Here is a 22,254-nt window from a genome sequence, read left to right as displayed (position 1 = left end):
ACATCAAGGTAGCAACACAGAAAACTAATAAATTGATGTCAGTGGAATTCATAGCAATAATGTCTGCTAATCAAATCCAGCAAAAAAAATATGATGGGTGTGTTTGCTGTCAGCAAGGGAGTTTACTTTTAATAGAGCAAATTATAAAACATAAAGCACTAAGAAATATGAATTCATTAACTGTTTTCTAAACAATGAGTTATATGCACTTGAAACCAGGTACCACAAACCCTGTTATAATCACCTTGACCATGAAACAAAAGTAGAGGGGAAGACATCTCTTACCTGCTGTTGAATTTTTCTGGATGCTTTTCTCTCATTACGTGAAATCTGTGAGCAATTGATGCATCCTACACAAACAGATTTCAAAAATGTGTTATTCAGGATGCAAAAGCAAGTGGGTAATCAATTAGTATATATTTTTTACTGACATATAAGTAAACTGTGCTGCATTATATTTCATATATCTTTGGATTTAGTTATGCATTTCACCGATTTAAAATAGTTTTGTAATGACATTGTTCACAGTAAGTCAGAGGAAGTGTTTTATTACATAGATAGAATTATAAAGAGGATTAAATACAAAAATAACCATTTTGCCCAGCTAGTCCATAACAGCACATGTTCCACTTGAACTCCGTCCATCCTTTCATAACTAACAACTTTGCTTTCTCATCTCGGTCAAATGTTTATTTCGCCTCCTCTTAAAGTTATCTTTCCCATCCACCTAATCTCTCCTTTTGGTTGTGAATTGCACATTTCCATCACTTTTTAAGCAAAGACATTACTTGTGAACTATCTATTCGATTTATTGGTAACATTGATTTTATACTGATGCACTTCTGTTGTGTTATTCTTCTCAACTGCAAGCATTCTTATAGTCAACAGCAGAATAACCTTAAGTAAAGAAAGGCACCATTCAGCCATCTGTTTTCGAAAGGAAGGAAAATAACTTGGTCTGAATTGGTATAACCTTGAATTTCTGCACATCTTTATGAACAGTCTCCACTACCATACAACATTTTTTCTAATATGACAACTAGCTATAATTGCTCGGTCTGCTGAAGCCATCCTGGGGATAACATTAAGATCACTAAACTATGGTGACAAAGCAAGTCATATTTCATTAGTCTTTTTGTACTCTATAATATGTACTGTTGCTTTGGAGATTGAGTTTTGCAATATTTTTCTCCCCCAAGATACTTCTGCACCTCTTCAATGTTTTACCTTTCATTTGTACTCTATAGTTAAATTACACATGTGTCAATTGAAATTGTGGCACTCAACAATCAAAGGAAAGAATTCATTTTCATTCATCACAACACATCAATAAAGAAAGCTGGAGCTTCTACGAGTTATTGTCCATTGCTCTAGAAAACAACTTACACATAAAAGGTGCATGTTGCCACAGAAACTCACACTCGCTGAGTGGATTGTAATACACCATCACACTGAGTAGCACTTACTTCTCTGGAAATTTAAGCACATGGGAGAAACGTATCAGTGGAACAGGGAGAAGTCATAATTCAACCCGATCTGCAATTCGATAGCAATTTTTATGAGGGTTTGAGGGTGGAATCTTTATTCCCATTCCTCAATGTATTTGTTATACAAACAGGAGGTATAGTTAGCAAGTTTGCAGATGACACCAAAACTGGGGGTGTAGTGGACAGCGAAGAAGGTCACCTCCGAGTACAATGGGATCGTGATCAGATGGGCCGATGGGCCAAGGAGTGGTGGATGAAGTTCAATTTCGATAAATATGAAGTGCTGCATTTTGGAAAGGCAATTCAGAGCAGGACTTATACACTTAATGGTAAGGTCGTAGGGAGTGTTGCTGGACAAAGTGATCTTGGAGCACAGTTCATAGTTCCTTGAAATTTGAGTCACAGGTAGATAGAATAGAGAAGGTGGCCTTTGGTATACTTTCCTTTATTGGTCAGAGCATTGAGTATAGGAGTTGAGAGGTCATGTTGTGGCTGTACAGAACATTGGCTAGGCCACTTTTGGAATATTGTGTGCAATTCTGATCTCTCTCCTATTGGAAGGATGTTGTGAAAATAAAAGGGTTTAAAAATGATTTACAAGGATGTTGCCAGGGTTGGAGGGTTTGAGCTACAGGGAGAACCTGAATAGGCTGGAGCTGTTTTCCTTGGACCATCGGAGGCTGAGATGTGTCTAATAGAGGTTTATAAAGTCATGAGGAAAATGGACAGGATAAATAGACAAGGTCTTTTCTTTAGAGTGAGGAGTCCAAAACTAGAGGGCATAGGTTAAGTTGAGAGGGGAAAGATTTAAAAGGAACCTAAGGGGCAACTTTTTCACAGAAGGTGGTATATGTGGAAGTGATGAAGGCTGGTACAATCACAACATTTAAAAGGCATCTGGATGAGTAAATGAATAGGAAGGGTTTTCAGAGGGAGATGGGCCAAGTGCTGGTAAATGGGACTAGATTAATTTAGGATATCTGATCAGCATGGAAGAATTGGGCAGAAGGGTCTGTTTCCGTGCTGTACATCTCTGTGACTCTATATTCCTTACTGGTTTTACTGAGCCCAGTCTTAAAAAAAATTGACTCAGCAACAGCAACCTTGCAGACTTTACTTATCTGGTGGACAAAATAATGCTTCCTAGTCTAACTTTGAAATGCTAAGGTCTATTTAAAGTCCATGTCAACTTGCTTGTGATTTCTAAGCATCTGTATGTGCCCAATTCAATTCTTTTATTGTTTCAATTCTATTACCCCTGCAGCTTTCACAGCACAAGGTCATATAAACCAAGCTTATGTAAGCTGTTCTGAGAACTATTTTTTGGCTGGAGGTCAAATTTCCATTCCTCACTTGGAAGGATCTGCTATCTTGGTGTGCTACTTGTATGATTATCCAGCAATACTATTGTCTCAACAGCATCACCACAATCACTGGTGGGATTATAAACAGTCCACAGATTTGAAGTTCCAGAACCAGGATAGAAATGTAGGCTCACATTGGGTTCCAAATGGACGCCCACGAGGATTTTGAAGATAGGGATGGGAAATTATGGAAAGGAAGGTGCTCCAATGCACCGGTGTTAACTTGTATCTCAACAGACCGGTCATGAAATCGGAAGGGACAATATTTCTAGGACTTTTGCAAAAGAAAACTGTACAAAGACATGAAAGTGTAATTTAAATCTCATGGACCATTTTGAAATATGACTCTTAATTCTACATTACTGATTCTATTTGAATTAAATCAAGCAAAAAATACCTTCTTTATATTTCAAGTGGATGATAGAAAAGATGGTAGAAAAGAAAGCTGTAGAGTAACAGTTACTATGATGCACATCATGTCAGTATAGCTCACATTATGGTTTTACCAATTTATAAATAGATTCACCACTAAAAGATTCTTCATGCAATTCCTACCTTTTTTTTTCTTTTGACTTCATATGTAGCTTTTTTTTTTATAAATGCACAAGAAACAGTCTGTATTTCATCTGATCAGTGTCACTTAAAACTCATTTGCTATTTGACTTCCCCAAACTTACATACTCATTCACTGCTCTTATACTTTGAAACATCAATCGGATCCATTAAAAATGATCTCGCACAAGAAAGTTTAATTTCACTTAAATCCCCCTGGATCTGCTATAAAGTATTCTTGGGACTGGTCCATTAGCTTAAAACTTTAAATGACTCAATGATTGTGGTTTGCAAATATAGGCAAGTCCCTTTGGGACTATGGATTAAGGGACACTAGCAATTTTCAACTTACTCTATTCACTCACTGGGATGCAATCAAAACAAAGCCAATAAAAGAGTGAGGTTTCTCTCATCATCCACTAATATTGTTCAAAAGGATTCTGCTCCACTTGCACGAATTCATTGAATAACTCCTCATTATATAAATATATAATACCTGCAAATTATTTTTAGTTTTACTTCAAAAGTAGATTTCTTACCATACTTTCATTTTACTAAAATCTTTGGGCGGTCGACTCAACTACACTGCTGGCAGTCTAATGCACTGCCAAGGAGCTACTTGTCTCTTCAGTGAGGCCAATACCATCTAAAGCCAGCCTACATCACATAAATAGGAGGCACATTCTGGCTGAAGCAGCTGCAGTAAGATGACTTCAGTAGCAAAACACCAAATAATGGTACAAAGGTGGGCAGGAGAAGAGATGCCCTCTATTCACAGAGGCCAGGGGATCCCTCCAAGTAAATTCACAAGGTACTGGCAGTGGACAGTCAGTGCAGTTAAAGCAGCACTGCAGCTTCGAGGATGTGGATCCAGAGTTGGAAGAAGCTCAATGACTTCAACACAGGTTGCCAAGGTGCGTGAATTCATCTTGAAATGCTGTGCACTGTTTTAGTCTCCTTTCCTTCAGCAATGCCCCACATTTTGTTGCTTTCCTTTCAGAAACTGAACTAATGCAACCTGGCCCAAAAGGGGTGCAAGAGCAACAAGTGGCAGAAAAATAAGAGAATGACAATAAAGAAATAGTGTCATTTTTCTCAGGCCACTTTGGATACTGGCTCCACATATATTTTAGAAGGTATCGTAGATTGGATTTTGAAAAACACTGTTTACAGAATGTAAACGCTAGTATAAGGACTATCATTTAATGCCCATTACTAATTGTCCTCCTCTAACTGCAGCAATCACATGGTGTAAGTAGATCTACATTGCTGGAGAAAAAATTCTGGATTTTTTTGATGCAGCAGTAATATGATACAGTTCCAAGTCAGGATGGTGAATGACTTGGAGGGGGACATGCAGGTGGTATCGCCATGCATTTCTTGTCCTTGTTCTTTTAGGTGATAGAAGTTGCAGGTTTGTAAAGAGCTTTAGCTGAGTAGCTGCATTGCATCTGGAAGATGGCACATATTGTTGCCACTGCATGGTGGTGGAGGGAGTGAAAGTTAAAGGATATAGATGGATTGTGATCGAGTGGTTTGCTTTGTATTGGATGGTGTCAGGCTTCTTGGAGTTGCACATATCCAGGCAAAGGGAGAGATTTTCATCACATTTCTGACTTGTGCCTTCCAGATGGTGGACAGGCTTTAAAAAGTCTGGATGTGAGCTTCTCAATGCAATATTCCCAGCCTCTGCTTTGTATCTCTGTTATAATCAACGAAATTGTTTTTGCCACTCAGAAAGCTTTCATGATACGTATTTAATTTTTATTTAACTCATAATACTTTGACCGATTTTATTTCTTTCTAATCACTCAAGAAGGTGAAAACTTAGATCTCTAGAGAAGAAACCTGAACATTTTTGCTCAGCAATCTCTGCCTTAAATGATTTATTAACCTATCAGTCTAGAATTACTTTAACGAATCATTTTTAAAAAGTTGGCATTTAATTATCACCTATAGAACAACAGATCAGCAGAACTCTTAGCATAATCAGTTTGATTGTTTAGTTACGACAATATAGCTCATACTGAAAATCTTTGTATATTTTAATGATAACATTTCAAATTAATTGCCATTAATATTTTGCAGGTTAAACCACAAGTCATCACTATGAATGAACAAAATAGGTAGCTTTAAAATAAGATGATAATTCATAGCTTCACAAGTGGAAACATTTACTGCAAAAGGCAAAATGCCAGAGATATTCAGCAGGTTAGGCAGCATCTGTTTATTGATCAGTGTAAAGCCTTTTAAAATGATCAATAAACAGATGCTCCCTAACTGTTGAATTCTTGCAACATTTCTCTTTCTGCAATAAAATTGACTTTACCCTTATTAATCTGTCATCATCTCAGGAGTGGAAGAACATGGTATTTGGTGTAAGGTGATTGAACACAAAACTGTAAATCTCCGATTTGACTATACTTTAAATAACATGAAAAAGAAATTGCTACATATGTCCAGAAACACCAGAGGAATGCAGCCAATGGGCTGCTTCTTGCACTTCCTGCTTGGTGTTTGACATTTAAATGGGATATCAAAGCTCTGTGCGCTGTGTGCAGCTTAACCTGTGGGAATGACACTGCCCTGATATCACACAGATCAATGGACTGACGTAATGCTTGCCAATATTTGGCAACACAAGTCCTGGATACGTGTCTGAAATGAAAAATAAAAGAAGCATGCAGTGGCATATTGGGCTCTGTAGTAACGTTATTTCAAGGGTCTGGAGCCCAAATTTCAGTTCATTGTGCCATCTAGCAGGATGAGGGTAAACTATGCATCTTAAAGGATTTTAAAATGGGAACATTTTTTAACCCAATGCTGACACTGGAGGCCATAGGCTGCCATTGAAATCAGCCCCACGATACAGAGGGCCAGCGTCTCCGTAGAGCTTTGGAGATGTTGATGACCTTGGCCCAGACAGTTCTAATCTCCTTCCTTCTATGATTTGCCATTTCATCCTGCAACTGAGATGGCAGAATCTCAGCAGCTGTGCAGCACTGTTTTTTGGCTCATGTACTTGCCATAGCTAAACAGCTGGAGATGTGTCTGTGGCGACAATGAGGGATCAGTGTGAAGTTAGCAGTATGATAGGAATGGGAGGGTGCAATGTAGTATGTGAATATTAGGCAAGAGTCCTGATAACTAGTGAGTAGGGCTAATGGGCAAGTGATGAGGTTTTGGTGCAATGAGAGATTTCAGGGTCATGGTGAATTTGAGATGAACCATGCACTAAAACCCACACAAGGCCAACAGACCAACTTGTGTTACTACTCCTATGTCTGTGTGTTTGGGCTCCATGAATTCCTGACTTCCTACTCCAACTGTATTTTCAGATCTATTGGTGTTCCTGTGGGAAGATGGCATCTCTCGTCTCCTGCCTATCAACCCCATGAATACTTCCAGCAGTACCTTGGTTGCCATGGATCCTTTTGTGTCTGTTTATGCTTATTTTCCATGAATCTGTACTGTGACAATCTTCCACCTACCACTTCAGAAACAGCCTCTCTTTCCAAAGGTGGCAATCTGTACCCCATCATGCAATGCTGCTGGCGCCACCTATCGTGTACAGAGTTGGGCAACAGGGCAGAGAAAACCAGTGCCAGAAGCACAGGATTTTAATCCTGAGATCACGAAAAGGAGCAAGGTAGATTGATTTTGTTTGTCACTGATCTTGATTTGAACTGTGGCAAACACAATCTGAACTGCTTCCTGCCCAGCCCAAACACTGCGGTGACAAAATTTCACATTATATTTTTTGCATATCCTCTTAAAAATAACATAAAATATCCTTTACAATGAACAATAATTAAATTTAGATTGGTAAAAATATTCTTACTTCATTATTTGTAAAATTATATACCTGCAACTAAATTTAGAAAAGGAGTTACATCAGGATTCTCTGGTCATTTCACAAAGAAAGCAGATTACAACAACACTTTGTTTTATTTGTTGTTGGGATTAAGATGTCATTGCGAAGCTAGCGTTTACTGTCCCATCCCTAATTGTCCTGGAGAAAATGCTAGTGCCTACTTGAATTGCTGTAGCTGCGTGGAATACAGTTTGTTTGTAATGGTTCTGATACAACTAGGTGATATGCTAGCTATTTCAAAGGTTAGTTTAAAAAAAACAGCATTTCTCTGAAACTGTAGTTCCATGCAGGTCAGAACAGCTATGGACAACAAATTTCTTTCCCTAAAATGTATTAGTGCTTTGTATATTATGATATGAACAATGTGGAATGTGTAATTGAAACTAGAGCACTATTAAGCATTATTAAGATTTAAATTTAGTTTTGTAAAATATAAACCACTCTAACCAACTTCCTGTTACTGATACTTCCTCTGACACTGCTCAAACTTTAAAAAAGGGTTCAAGCACTAATTCTCTTCAGATGACCAAATCTTTCAAGCCTTAATAGGCATACACTTAAGATTAATTTCACTCTTGCAATTTAAAAAAAAACAGATGTAATCAATACGGTCTCAGAGATCATGCAAAATGCTATTGAAGGTTAGTATTTTTAGGCAAAACCTAACATTATAAACTCAACATTTAAATAGCAGAACTAATCTACTTAACACTTAGTTACTATCATTAGATATATTGACATCTAAATAGAGCTGAGAAGTTCAAAAGGTGAATGCAATCATTTTCTCTGATGTAATAAATGAAGAGACAAAAGAAATATTTGCTTTTGCGGGCATGTAGAAGAAAAAATGCATTGTAAAATATTATTAGAATCACCACTAATTGCTTTATTCTGCTTTTAAAGTATGTTACTTAAGAATTTACAATTTGACTGCACAATTCTTCTCCTCCAATGAAAAAAGAATTCAGGAAAATAAACTGGTGACTTTGATGAACAAAGACATTTCTGTCTTTTTAAACTCAAGTAATAAACTGAAATAACTGCACAACAAACACAGCCACCTTTTTGTTGCTTCCTAAATTATGAATACGTTTGCAAAGTATAACTAGGGAAACATTAAAGATAACTGTATAACAAAGCCATATCAATGTAACACATTCAAGGGAGCTACCCAAGAATATAAGTGCCGTAAAATATATTCCAAAATGATCATTTTCCAGTACTTTGCAGCTGGGGGAAAATGAACATGCATCATGTGATGTTCCAAACTTTCACATTTAGATTTATCATCCTTTCATCAATCAACTTGTACCCATTTTACTTTGTGATCACATTATACTAAATAAAGTTGGAAACAAATATCAAAAACAAAATTTAAGGTATTTAATGAAGAATAACAGAAAGTCAGTGGTAAGTTTAAGAATTCTATTTCAGACTTGCCCTTTGGTGTCATGAATTAATATTCCGCTGTTTACCATTACCACTGACCTCCTATTCTTCCCATATTAAGTCCTTTCTGCGTGTTACAAGATTGGTATTATGCCTTTCTTGTATCACAAAGGATTGTAATAGGTACTGACAAAGCACCTCCACTAGGATCTGAGAAATTTACAAAATGGCAAAATCAAATTTAAAAAGCATTCAGTATTACAGAAATAGACAAATTGAAGGGAGTTTAAGATAGTAACATAACCTTATGACTCACATGTCATTCATAAACTGCTTGGGCTGCAATGCCCAGAGTTAGATTTAATTTGATCTCACATTGCTGTTGTTGCACAGTAACTCTTTCTCAGTATACCCACTGTACTGCCAAAATGGTGCTATTTCAATGCATCATAAAAAAATGTGTTGTACAGCTCAACATCTGCTTCCAAAAATTGTGTAAGGAAGGTAACTGCTGGTAATAATGAAATCATTAAAATACTTCTTTTTAAATGCAGAGAAAATCTAATTTATGAATAAGTGGGGCAACTGTGTTAATTGGAAGAAAACCAAATATCATTGGGGAAAAAAAACTATTTACAATTTGAATTAAATTTTAATTGGTATAGCCATTCCAAAAACATTCAGACAAATCTGCTAAGGTATTTTGCTTCATACGTTTTGGAATAACTTGTGGAAAGTCCTCTCGCTCTAAGTGGTGCAGTGACATTGTGGGGTACCACAGTGTGGTGGCACAGTCACATACTCCGATGAATTGCCAAGTTCAACTTTGCTGCTGTGGGGTCTCACAAAAGACAAGAAAAATTCTCAAAGTTGTCACTGGGTTCTCATGCATATTTGAAGCTTTGCTTAGAAGTTGCAAAGACAAGCCATTCAGCTATCACGTTAAGTAATATTCCTGTTCGTGAAAAAGTTAATCTTTTGCATTTAGCAAAACTGGCAAAGAAAGTAGCTCCAATGGAAAAGCAAACTACTGTAGATATTAGAATCTGTACAGAAAACAACAAATGCTGGAGATCACAGTCGGTCAGATAGCATCCATGGAGAGAAAGTGGACTAACGTTGAGTCTAGATGACTCTTTATCAGCTCTGATGAAGAGACATAATGACTTGAAATGTTAGCTTATTCTCTCTCCATGGATGCTGTCTGACCTGCTGTAATCTCCAGCATTTGTTATTTTTAGTTAGCAACAATGGAACTACCTTAGAAGTAGAATTCAATATGTAGAACATGAACTTTTTCTTTAGCACACAGGTGTTGTTCACAGGGTCGCAGTTGAAGCCATAAGAACTTGATGGCATCCCTTCTTAAACCATTGCACTTCATGTACCAAAGGTGCTGGTAACTAGGAGGAATCCAGGATACATATTCACAGATGAAGAAGCATCACTATGGCATGTCTAAATGAGAATAGTGCATGAATTAAGGATGTATCTCGAGGTAGTGGTAGTCTCAAGAGTATTGCCTTTGCTTCTCTTAATGGAAGGAAAGAACAATGAAAGTAACCTTATGAGTTGCTGCTGTGCATCTTGTAGACTGCACATATAGTAGCTGCAATGTGCTGAGAATTAGAGTGGCTATGAGTAAGCGTTTAAGCAGGCTGCTCTGTCATGGGTGGAATCAAGCTTTGTGAATGTTGTTTTGGCTGTATTTACCTGCCTGCATAGATAATGAGCTTTTCAGTGTATTTCTCTTGCAGGACATCAAATATCACATTTCTGAGCCTAAGATAGTGGAAGGGATTTGAAGGGTTTGGAGGAGAGCTGCCCTATTACTGATGACACAGTATGTGTTTAGCTCTTGTAACAACATTGAAATTGACAGACACCTTCAGTTCTACCCAATGGTAACGACCAATAGTACCTGATGTTGAGGGACTCTATGATTACAGTGCTTTTGAAAGTTAGTGGCATTCAATTTTTTCTTATAAAAATGGCTTTTATCTGAAATTTATACACAAATATTGCCTACCATTTGACTGTCTGTGCCTGACTGTCCCCTAGGCCTTATTGTAGTTTGGTGCCAACTTAATTATGAAAGGGCCTTTTTCAAGACAGAAAATAGGCCAGTGAGCAGCATGCACTATGTCACTTTGTTGCTTTAGTAGTGGAGTAAACAGATTTGAAAAGTCATTGACGGCAACATATATAGTTCCAAAATACATCATGGAGCAGTGATTTGAATGCAAACCTTTGATTTAAGTAATTATTTTTCCAGCAGTAGCAGCTGGTTTCTAAATATAAACAAATGTGAGGCATGAAGCTGCTCAGCGAAGATTAGTACTGTTGCACAAGCTAAGAAAGGTATCAAATTATTTCCTTCTCCTCCTGCTTTCATCGCCAATTCTCTCCTCTCTTCTCTGCAGCTATCAACTGTGTGCTGCATGCGATTCCACTGACAGATTTTGCCCTTCAGTTTGATGACCATGCATGAACCCTGACAGTGAATGCTGATAGGCTGTTCAATCAGTGGAACATCAAAACTAAGCCTAATCCTATCATCCAGCTGCCAAAAACTTCCACCAGAAACGAACTTGAGATCGACCAGGGTTGGATTTGACCCTGTGACCTTCCTGCTTTTTGTGGTCCAGCAATTCACTGAGCTACAGGGAGAATCTAATTTAAGGTGTAGCATTTTTTTTTGACCCTCTGAAGGCATGGCCAAGAGATAGCCAGTGTTTTTAAAAATGTACAATGTTCAGGAGGTGAAGAGTGATGGCAGACCGGCATTCATTGTCCATTTATATTTACCCTAACAAGGCCTGCTTGAACTGCTAACTTCAACCACTGTTCTTGGATTTCAATGCAGTGAAGAGTTTTGCAAGTCACCTCAGAATCAACCATGTCATTGTATGTCCCTTCTCTGAAGGACTGGAGGGAACCAACTGATTTTTTAAAACAACAATCGAATAGATTTAATTAATAGTACTGACTCTTTTTAATTTTTAAATATAATTTAACAATAAAAGTGAATTCAAATTTTCAAAATCAGTGGTCGGGGTTTCTAGATTATTTCTGCAGGCCTCTAGATTACTATCTGAGGAACATAACCACTGTACCATAAATCACTGACAAGGCTAGATCATGAATTATAACGTTGCTCATTTCCTTCTCATCTAGCTTGCTTTCCAATCCACCTTTCACAATGGCTAAACTGAGACCAGAATTTACAGCCTTGGTGCACTCTAGTGAATTGGGTGCACAATAATGCACTGCATCACCATGCAATGACTTTATTACTTAAGGCACAATATTGAGAATAACACTTGGATAGAGCCATTCTTGTGGCATTTATTTCAAGGTCCATACCACCTGGATATGTTCTGGCTGCCAAGGAAGACTCGCAGCGATAGCTTTTCCAGGTAGGAAGAGCAGATAGGAAAGATGCTGGAAGGAACTTTCCTTTACACTACACTCCTGGGACATCACATTTGCGGTGTGCAGAGACATTGGGTCGAGTAGGCTTGTGTGCACTTCAGTTCAGAAAACTGCAAGGCGATCTCATTGAGATATATAAAATTCTGGCTCAACAGGGATGTTTCCCTTGGCCGGAGATGGAGTGTGTCTTTCCAGAATGAGGGGTCACAGCCTCAAGATACAGGGTGGGGCATTTTCGACTGAGCCGAGAAGAAATGTCTTTGCTCAGAGGATGCTGAACCGACTGCTGTGAAGGCCAGATCACTGACGAGAGAGAGACAGATACAGACAAAGAGAGAGACAGAGAGAGAGAAAGAAAGAAGGAGAAAGAGAGAGAATGGTCTTGAGATGGACCTTCAGCCATCATCATCTTAAATGGTCTTTCCGGACTGTATGGCCTACTCCTTCCAGAGTCATAGAGATGTACAGCAAAGAAACAGATCCTTCAGTCCAACTCATCCATGCTGACTGGATATCCTAACCTAATCTAGCCCCATGTCCCAACATTTGGCCCATATCCCTCTAAACTCTTCCCATTGATATACCCATCCAGTTGACTTTTGGCAGCTCATTCCATACGTGCACCACCCTCTGCGTGAAGAAGTTGCCCCTTAGGTCCCTTTTAAATCTTTCCCCTCTCATCTTAAACCTATGCCTTCCAGATCTGGGCTCTCCCAACCCAGGGAAAAGGTCTATCCATGCCTCTCATGATTTTATAAACCTCTATAAAGGTCACCCCTCAGCCTCTGATGCTCTAGGAAAACAGCCCCAGCCTATTCAGCCTCTCCCTATAGCTTAAATCCTCCAAACTTGGCAACATCCTTATGGATCTTTTCTGAACTCTTTCAAGTTTCACAATATCCTTCTGGTAGGATCGAGACTAGAATTTAACACAATATTCCAAAAGTGGCCTAACCAATGTCCTGTACCAACTCTCTCAGGACCTTACCATTAAGTGTATAAGTTTTGCTCTGATTTGCCTTTCCAAAATGCAGCACCTCACATTTATCTAAATTAAACTATCTGCCACTCCTCAGCCCATTGGCCCATCTGATCAAGATCCTGTTGCACTCTGAGGTAAACCACTTCACTGTCCCTACATCTCCAATTTCGGTATCATCTGAAAACTTACTAACCACACCTCCTATGTCCATATCCAAATCATTTATATAAATAATGAAAGTCAATGGACCCAGCACGAATCCTTGTGGCACTCCACTGGTCACAGGCCTCCAGTCTGAAAGGCAAAGTGAGAAGCTGTACAGTTGAAGCTGTTGCTGACCAAAGTTGCAAAAAGGAAGGCCAGACTCTCAAAGGTTCGGAGTCAAAAGAATGGAGAATCTAAAATAAGACTTCCAACTTTTTGGGTTGGAAGATGATACGGATACAAGGAAGGGATGTTCATTAAAAATGATTCCAAGTCAAAGGTGAGTATTTGGATGGAGGCTTGGTCGGGGCAGTCAAAATATATTAGTTCGGGCAAAAATAGAATAAAAGGTGAACAGGACTTGTGGTGAGACAATAGAAGGCAAAACTTTGATGGAGGTTGCAAGGTCAACCAGGAGATCATCGGAAATAATTATGATTGGAGATAAGAACAGGATGGACCTGTGTTTCAATGACAGAGGGAGGGGGTGAGTGGGGAGGTTGACGATATTACTGAGATGGACAGAATAGGAATAGAACACCATGACGATGGGTGGTCTGGTTCAGACTGAGACAGTAGTCAAGTGGAATGCAACTGATGGCAATGATGCAAAGCTTTTGATGGCGGCTCTCGGAAATGTCCTAATGTTTCCAATATTTAACCGGAGTACACTGCAGTTTATCCATAACCTTGATTTTAGACAAACTGCCTGACATCACAGAGATAATGGAGCTGTTGATAGAGAAGTACTGCTTAGACGGTTTCTTTATGGTTGGATGACAGGATTTGAATAAAGCGAGAACCTTGTCTCCTAGCTAGAAAATAAAGGAAAAGTACTGAAGGATGTTGAGAAGGTATACAGTTGCAAGGAGGTCAGGAAAGCTAAGCAGGAATGATGCACTGCAGTTACAGACAATACTATTTGTGTCTTTGATTAGAGCGATTAGGTGTACTATATACTTTTGGCACAGACCTGATTTTCTTTCCAAATTTTAGATTTGTATATGTTTTTTACAGGATGAAATTATGATTAAATCAATTTTTAAAAATCTAATTGCTTCCAGGTTTGTCATCGGGACAGTGACTCATGCCCTTTTGTTTGGTTGCATCATAAATTTCTCTGTCTTGAGATTAAACCCTGGTACTTTGCTGAGGAACTGTAATTATCCTTCAAGTGTAAACCTACAAGATAGATATGCGAGCTGAATGACTCATACACACAAACTAACACCTCCATCCTCACCGCCACAAACAGACCTGCTTCAGATGTGCAATGTTCTTCTAAATTCATGCTTGCTTGCATTACCATTGGCAAGTACCGACAGAATGGGGCAGAATTTACTGTCAAATTAAGTGAGGCTAACTGCCCTCACTATTGCGTGTGAGAGAATGTGAGAGCGCCTTCAGGCACGGGGCAGATGGGTGTTTCAATGGTAAAATCTATATACCGTATGATTGTCGAAGCAATGACATTCTATTACTAATGTCTGTTCCACATGAAAATGCTATATTTCATAAGGTGACAAAATGCTCACTGCATAAAAACAGCCTTTTGGTCCATTATGTCTGTTTGCAATGTTTAGCAAGGTGAGGGCCTTGTAGCATTACTGCTGGACTGTTAATCTAAAGGTCTAGTAATGTTCTGGGGACCTGGGTTTGAAACCCCACCATGGCAGTTGGTGGAATTTGAATTCAATGAAAATCTGGAATTAAGAGTTACAATGATGCTACAGTTTCAAGAGGGGTACTTTGTCCTGTTCTTTTTTGTGAAGAATTAGACAGAAGTAACAAGCACTCTGTTCCAAGCCAATAAAGTAAACAGCTTGAGATTCCTTGGGTTTTTTTTTGGAAGAGTTGGAACAATAGAAACAACATGAAAGGGTAGGGTCCAGTTCCACCAGAACCAGGATTTTAGTTTAACTTTCAGCAGCTATTGCGGTTAACTGACATGAGAATGGATAAAAGCAAAATACTGTGGATGCCGGAAATCCGAGATAAACACAGACAATGCTGGAGGAACTCAGCTGGTCTAGCAGTGTCTGTGGAGCCAGAAAGAGTTAACGTTTTAAGTCTAGTATGACTCTTTAGAATGGGAGAAAGTGAGATGAGTTAAAGAAGAAGTCGTTCAAAGTGAGGACAAGCTCAGTCAGGCAAAGGAGGGTGGCGATGGATAGGTACTGTGTTGGACAGTTTCAAGGAAGGGTATGATTACAACATTTAAAAGGCATCTGGATGGGTATATGGATACAAAGAGTTGAGGGTTACGGACCAAATTTGGGATATTTGGTTGGTATAGGCGAGTTGGGCCGAAGGGTCTGTTTCTGTGCTGCACATCTCTATGACTCTAAGCAGCAGACAGATTTCTGACTGTTCTAATGGAGTAGTCCATGGTGAAGGAGTGACAGCTAGGAGGAGAAAACTGAAAATTAGGAAATCAACATAAAGGGCCAGAAGAATCACAATATAGTTGGAGAGAGACTGGACAAGAGGGAGAAAAATAGGGTCAAGATAGGAAGAAATAAGTTCAGTGGGGAAAGAATGGGCTGAAACTAAGTGTCACATTGTTGGGGAATGTATGATTAGGAACATAGCTTAAAAGTTAGAATCAGGCATTTCTGGAGTGAAATTATGAAATATAAAAGTCTTTACTAGAGTTAGAGATGTGCAGCACCAAAACAGGACCTTCAATCCAACTTATCCATGCAGACCAGATATCTTAAAGTAATCTAGTCCCATTTTCCTTCTAAACCCTTCCTATTCATGTACCTATCCAGTCTCCACCACCTCCTCTGGCAGTTCATTCAATACATGCACCACCCTCTGCGTGAGCAGTGCTAAAATCAAATCAAGCTTTAGCCTGCATTGGAATGAAGGGACTTAGGAAAAAAAAAAGGGTTGTCAGCTTTCAAAAACCAAAATTCAAATTCAATCCAGCAGTGCCCTTAAATTACCTCTTTCAAAGCCAGTTAACTACTCCCAGTCTAGTCTGCCTCCTAAAGAATGAAACCTTCTAGCATCCTGGTTACTGAAGCTCTTGAAGATGCCAGCTAATGAGGGGGAGAACCAACCCTCTCAGCAGCATGTGTGTGTGGGTAAGACAGCTGCATAGTATTTGACAATCTGAATTGCTTCCATATGGAATTAGGAAAGTGAGGAAGTGCCAGGCAATCTGGCTCTCTCTCCCCCCGGAGGCCCACATAACACGTGGTTCCATTAGTAATATGTTGCATGTTGTCTTCCAGTTCTAAAGCAGCCAATATTCTGGCAGGAAAGATCAAATGGTCTGGATTATCTTCAAAATTATTCAAAACAATCCTCTGATCTTCTGAAGATGAGGAACTCTTTTGTGGTGGGAAGAATTTTTACCTACAAGAGAGAGAGAGAGAGAGAGAGAGAGAGAGAGAGTGTGTGTGTGATAGCTAGAGGGGTTTGGGGTGGACAAGTCCAATCCAATCCACCAATCATTTGCACACCAATGGGATGTTTAGATAATTTCTTCTTCCTAACCAAAGGACATAGGAGCCAAATGCATTCCAATGGTATCAGTCTGACTGAGATGTTAATTCAACATAGACCAGTAGTCAATTCTGGCATTTTCCAAGTCTGCTTGACTGCTCATTGGTTACACACATTAAGTTCTGAGGGAAGTTACAAACTGAGTTGATAGGACATTTTAAAAAAAATAAAGAATAAAAGATAGCTGATAGTATATTACAAGCTTGAACACTTAAAGGATTAACCGAGGAGGAAATCTTCAAAAGAAGATATTGAACTGCTTACATATTCAATCCTTGAGGAATGTACTTAAGCTGGAACTTACTCCTAAACTTTTAAACTTGTCTGTTTTTAAGAATACACACGGTTTAATTTATCTTTTTGAACTTTGCCTTTAGACCTTTGCCAAAAAGTATATTTGCTATTAATGCTCCTTTTATGGACATTGGATATTTGCAGCAGCAAGGCACATGAGCATTTTACAAGATTAATATATTAAACGGAGTGTCTTCTACTACAGTAAAGCAAGTTTTTTTCAGCGACGTATATTAAAGTACTTTTTGTGAATGCACCACTTTTAGACACATGCAATATATATTTACCATTACTCAAACAAGATTGCAAGATCCAACTCATATTAAATAAGGATTTTTCACAATTCATTCACTCATCACAACATATCAGGCTACTCAGAAATCTAAAATCAACTGGACAGAGAAAACCAAGAATGTTCATAATTTATCTTCAGGAATCAGCAATGATATAATGCAAATGGATGGCTTTAAAAATAACTTATAGCTCAGCTCATTTAAGTTATGGGGTGATACTTGTAAGCTATTTGAACCTTTCCCAGCTACAGGGAATGATGCATTACTCAGCTACATAACCATAAGTCCTGATTTTAAACAGCTTGTCACATTCTAGGTTGTGCCTGTATGGTTGCTCTTCAGTTGTTCAGCTACTGTAGAAACTGTGGTATAATAGGAAAGTCTCCACAGCAACCACACCCAGAATCAGAATAGCAAAATCACATCAGGAAATATTTCTGGAATTATAGGGCATGCCCGTTCCTCAAACTGCCATTGTCATTGCCACATAATCTGTGATGGCAAGCAGTTTAGGGTAAATATAGTTGGATAATGGGATTGATCTTCACTTTCCTATGCTTTTTTTTGGTGAGAATAGAGAGGTAATGTGATAGAAGTTACAAATAAAACCTGCTTTGATTTTTAGATGAGCTAATTGTCTCATCCAAAATTAATGGAAGCCTAATTAATAAACTGCATTGAAGGTCTTATGGGGTTGTTAGACTTAAAGGCCTTTTTATGTCAACCAATACAACCACCAATGTATTTGCAACTCATTCATGATGCATGGTTGGGAGGTAACTATTTACAACTCTCAAGAAGAGCAATATAATTAAGTAAGTTTGGGAGTAACTTTTTCTTTATTATTTCAGCGACCTCCAAAGCCTTAAAGCAACCCTTTAGTTTACATCATTTTTGTGTTGTGATCTGTACATTTTGCTGCTACCACATTAATCTCCTACTTTCTTTGATTCCCACCCAGTAAATCTTCACAGCTACCCTTTAAAGTGCTCTCCCAGGTCCACTTTGTACTCTGCACTGCCACATTCACTGGCTTCTCAAACGGTGAGCCATATATCGGCTCTTATAAGTGACCACAAATCTTTTGCAGTGAAATGACCTAATTCACTGAAGTTTAATCAGGCCTCTTACTAATGTCATCAGGTGGGTGGGGTGACCCCAATCCATCACTCACCTGATATACATAACAGAAACAAAAATCAATCTCATTATTAAAAACAAAGGCATTTTAACACTCACCATCATGGTCAAAACCTCTTGAATATTTGTGAATGTTATGTAGAAAAACCCTAGAAAATTGGTCTGGGTGTGGTTTGTAAAGAAACAAGTAAAACTGATATTTTCCTGATTACATGTACTTTTTCTAAACGATTAGCATTCATACATTAAAGCCAGCAGTACCTCAGTACCACATTCACCAGAATCACAAGAGACAATCACATGACTTTCTCCCAAGTTCCAGTACTCTAAGTGATTATAAATCAAACAGTTGGAGGACTGGTATATCAATGGCTGAAACAGCATGAAGGTAAGTAATGGTTTCAAGTACAAATACCATCAATCCTAATGATGAATTAATGTGTTATCTCAACTGGAAAAAAGCACTTCCTTTGCTCAGTTGAAAGTACCTAAAACAAGAATTGATGCAATCATTTAGAAAGCAGTTCATTTCAAGAACTTCATTCATTGGGAAGTATTGTATATTTTTTTAATTGAGAAAATAATATCTAGAATTGAATGACATGACAGTTAGCCTGATTTCTTTAAGACTGTAAAAATTAGTTCAGTAATCATCTCCTACTGGTGTATTTGAGTTTATCATTACAGACTAGCTTGAAGAAAGCAGAGTTAATGTTAATAGTGGATTTTGTTTAGAACAAATGTTGGCAAGAAAATACTACACACTGACATGATACGAATACACAGACTATAAAATATATTCATACAACGAGTCAATAGATTATTTCTATTCCTTATAATTGATTGCTTTAGTTTCAAGTGATCTTAACTTCTTTGCTTTATCTATCTTGAGAAAGCAATTTTCTGTGTACATCATAGTGGGGGTTGCTTAGCTCATTTGGCTAGGATATAGTAAATGATGATGCCAACAGCATGAGTTCAATCCCTGCCAAGGCACAGTATCTCACGAAGGCCTACACCATGTTGTGCAGTGGCATCCCTCAAGCTCTGTAATCAATTGTGCCTCTGGTCCTCTGTGGACTACAGTTAGTTATCATGTGTACAATACCACAGAGTACTTTAAATATGAATCACCAAATATAGTCTTTTCTTCATTTATGAATGCTAGTATAGAGCCATGAACCAATTTGGAATTAATTCTACAACTTGGAAACAAATTTAATGCATTTTCTATAATCCCAGATCTCAACGAAACAGAATTATTTTATCTTCAAATTTAGAAGAGCATCATCCATTTAATACATTTAAGATAAATCAGCCTTATAAATTTTGATTCTGATGACTTTGAAATCGAACCAACAATGAAATGCAAAGTTTCAAGTTACATTAATTGATGGGTTTCTAATTTGCAAATGTAATTACTTCCACAGTCATCTCAAATCTGGATCAGGGCACCAGCTGCACAATAATTAACACCATGCCTCTTGCACTAAACCAATCCTGTCATCAGCTGTATAACCTTCATAAACAAACATCCTGTAAACACACTATACTTTACCGAGAAATATTTGTACCATAATGTCCTTTCACCTCTGAAAAACAAATCTGATTCAAACTCATTATAAGACAAAGATCTATTCCTCTTTGATGTCAATTATGGTCCTGAACAAACTGGCTTAACATATAAGAACAGACAGAAGTTGCCACTGAAGCTACATTCCTCCGTGGTTCAGCCGTAAGCTGCAATCAGACTGTTTTCAATTCCATATACTCTTCATCACAAGAAAAATGTATACCGCCCTTTTACTTTTGTCCTTACAAAGATCTTGTAATGATATCTTATCAATTCTGATGTTTATTCCATCCTTTCTTAAAAGGTAATGGAATTATTTCAGAACTATCAAATCTTCAATCTGCTGAACTCAATTATGAGCAATTGTGTTGCATGATTTGTTTCTATGACAACTATAAACAAAGGATTGTTGCTTTCTATGTAGTATATTCCCATCCCTATCTCCATCTACCGTAATAATCTGGAGTCCTTTTCCTCATCACATATCTATCCAGATCTTTTGAAATCCAGCAATAAATGTAGATTGACATTCCACATATTCTCTTAATATAGACAATAGACAATAGATGCAGGAATAGGCCATTCAGCCCTTCGAGCCTGCACAATAGAGTGATAGAGTTGTACAGCAAGGAAACAGACCTTTTGGTCCAACCCATCCATGCCAACCAGATATCCTAAATTAATTTTGCTTCATTTGCCAGCATTTGGCCCATATACCTCTAAAATCTTCCTTTTCAGGTACCCATCAGATAAAATGTTGTAATATTTATATCCAAGCTAAATTCAGGTCTCCTTTCAATCTTCATGGCTTCAGTCAAAAAATGGAATCCTTCTGCATAACTTAGAGTATTAATTCCTAGAATTATCCTGGATTCCCTTCAGAGGATTCTAGTTAAAACATTCATTATAACTCCATTTTCAGTAAAGTGCACAAAACTAATGCTACACATTACAATCTGGCAATTATTGGACAAAGTCACTGCAATGATGGATGGATGGAAATAGGATATCACACTCTTGTTGGATGGTGGAAAACAGTTAATCTGCACGTGTAAATTCCTGTCGCAGATGTAGCTTTCAGAGTCAAACCAAAACAGAAATTCCTGATAAAACTTGATTTGTACAGCAATTTCTGTTCTTGTTTTTTTTCAGATCTCCAGCAATTCTTTGCTTTATTTTAGTTTGCAGAATGATGTTTTGTGAAGCAAAAGTATGTTTAATGTTTTCGCCAAAATGATTCCTTCTAGGCACGTCCTTGATAGTTCATTGAACTTACCGGTGATTAGCTAAGCCACATAGTTCAGGATGGTCATAGGTTCTGGTCTAAATGTTTAAATGTGTTTCAATGACCTCCGTACCCTTTGTCATGATAGGAATAAAATGTGCCAGGTTTTCTGCTCAAACACAATCTACATGTTCTTGATGCTTTTCTGATTCCATTCCCATTAAATTGATGCTAACTAAATTCCTATTTAGTAACCATAGTTAGACACAGCTATAGTCTCACTGCAACAAAGTCTGCAAACATCTACATTGGTACCATTTTAAATGCCTGGAACTGCTTTAGTCCAATGACAGCTAAAATCTTCCTCCTGGTCTTTGCCATCACTAAGCCAATCTTTTATTAGCCTGGCAGGGTTCTTGGGGCATTCCTACCTCAGTTGTTTCCAGGAACCCCTGTCACATTTTTGGCCTGTCTGGCAACAAACTAATTGCGGTCTAGGCCTGTGGAATTGCCCTCTGAGGCAGTGACAACTTCTGTGAAAACCCTACCCCTAACCCTCCCATCTGCTCACCTGCTGTGCCCATCCATCCCAGTTAGGAGGGCCTGTATCCATGGTGTGCTGATTTCCAAGTGTGGTGTTTCAATGAGTCAGCATCTCCTGAGGGCATCTTTTAAGTTTGGGGCATAAGCCCTTTATCAGAAATGTGGGGGTGGGTGGGATGAGAGATAAATAGGAGGGTAGGGGTGGGGGCAAGGTAGCTGCGAAGGCAATAGGTGGATGCAATAGGGGGTGATAGTGCTAGGTCGGAGGGGAGGGTGGAGCAGATAGGCGGGAAGGAAGATAGGTAGGACAGTTCAAGAGGTCAATGTATTTGTGGTTGAAGAAGTTCAGGGCAGAGATGACCTGGGGGGGTGGGGGTGCAGTG

General features: G+C 38.4%; 1 protein-coding gene across 5 annotated transcripts in view; it reads right to left on the bottom strand.

The window, feature by feature from the left end:
* The window catches only part of dgkg (diacylglycerol kinase, gamma), a 527,377-nt gene that overhangs the window by 147,930 nt on the left and 357,193 nt on the right, over nt 1-22,254 (bottom strand). For all 5 annotated transcript variants that reach the window (XM_072578849.1, XM_072578848.1, XM_072578852.1 and 2 more), the window contains one exon: nt 286-350. In XM_072578849.1, coding sequence (XP_072434950.1) covers nt 286-350 — 65 coding nt within the window. The remainder of the gene's footprint in view (nt 1-285; nt 351-22,254) is intronic.

Source organism: Chiloscyllium punctatum, chromosome 10 (genome assembly GCF_047496795.1).
Source record: "Chiloscyllium punctatum isolate Juve2018m chromosome 10, sChiPun1.3, whole genome shotgun sequence".
Lineage (NCBI taxonomy): Eukaryota > Metazoa > Chordata > Chondrichthyes > Orectolobiformes > Hemiscylliidae > Chiloscyllium > Chiloscyllium punctatum.
Note: the sequence above shows the minus strand (reverse complement) of the source record. Positions and strands in the feature narration are given on the sequence as shown.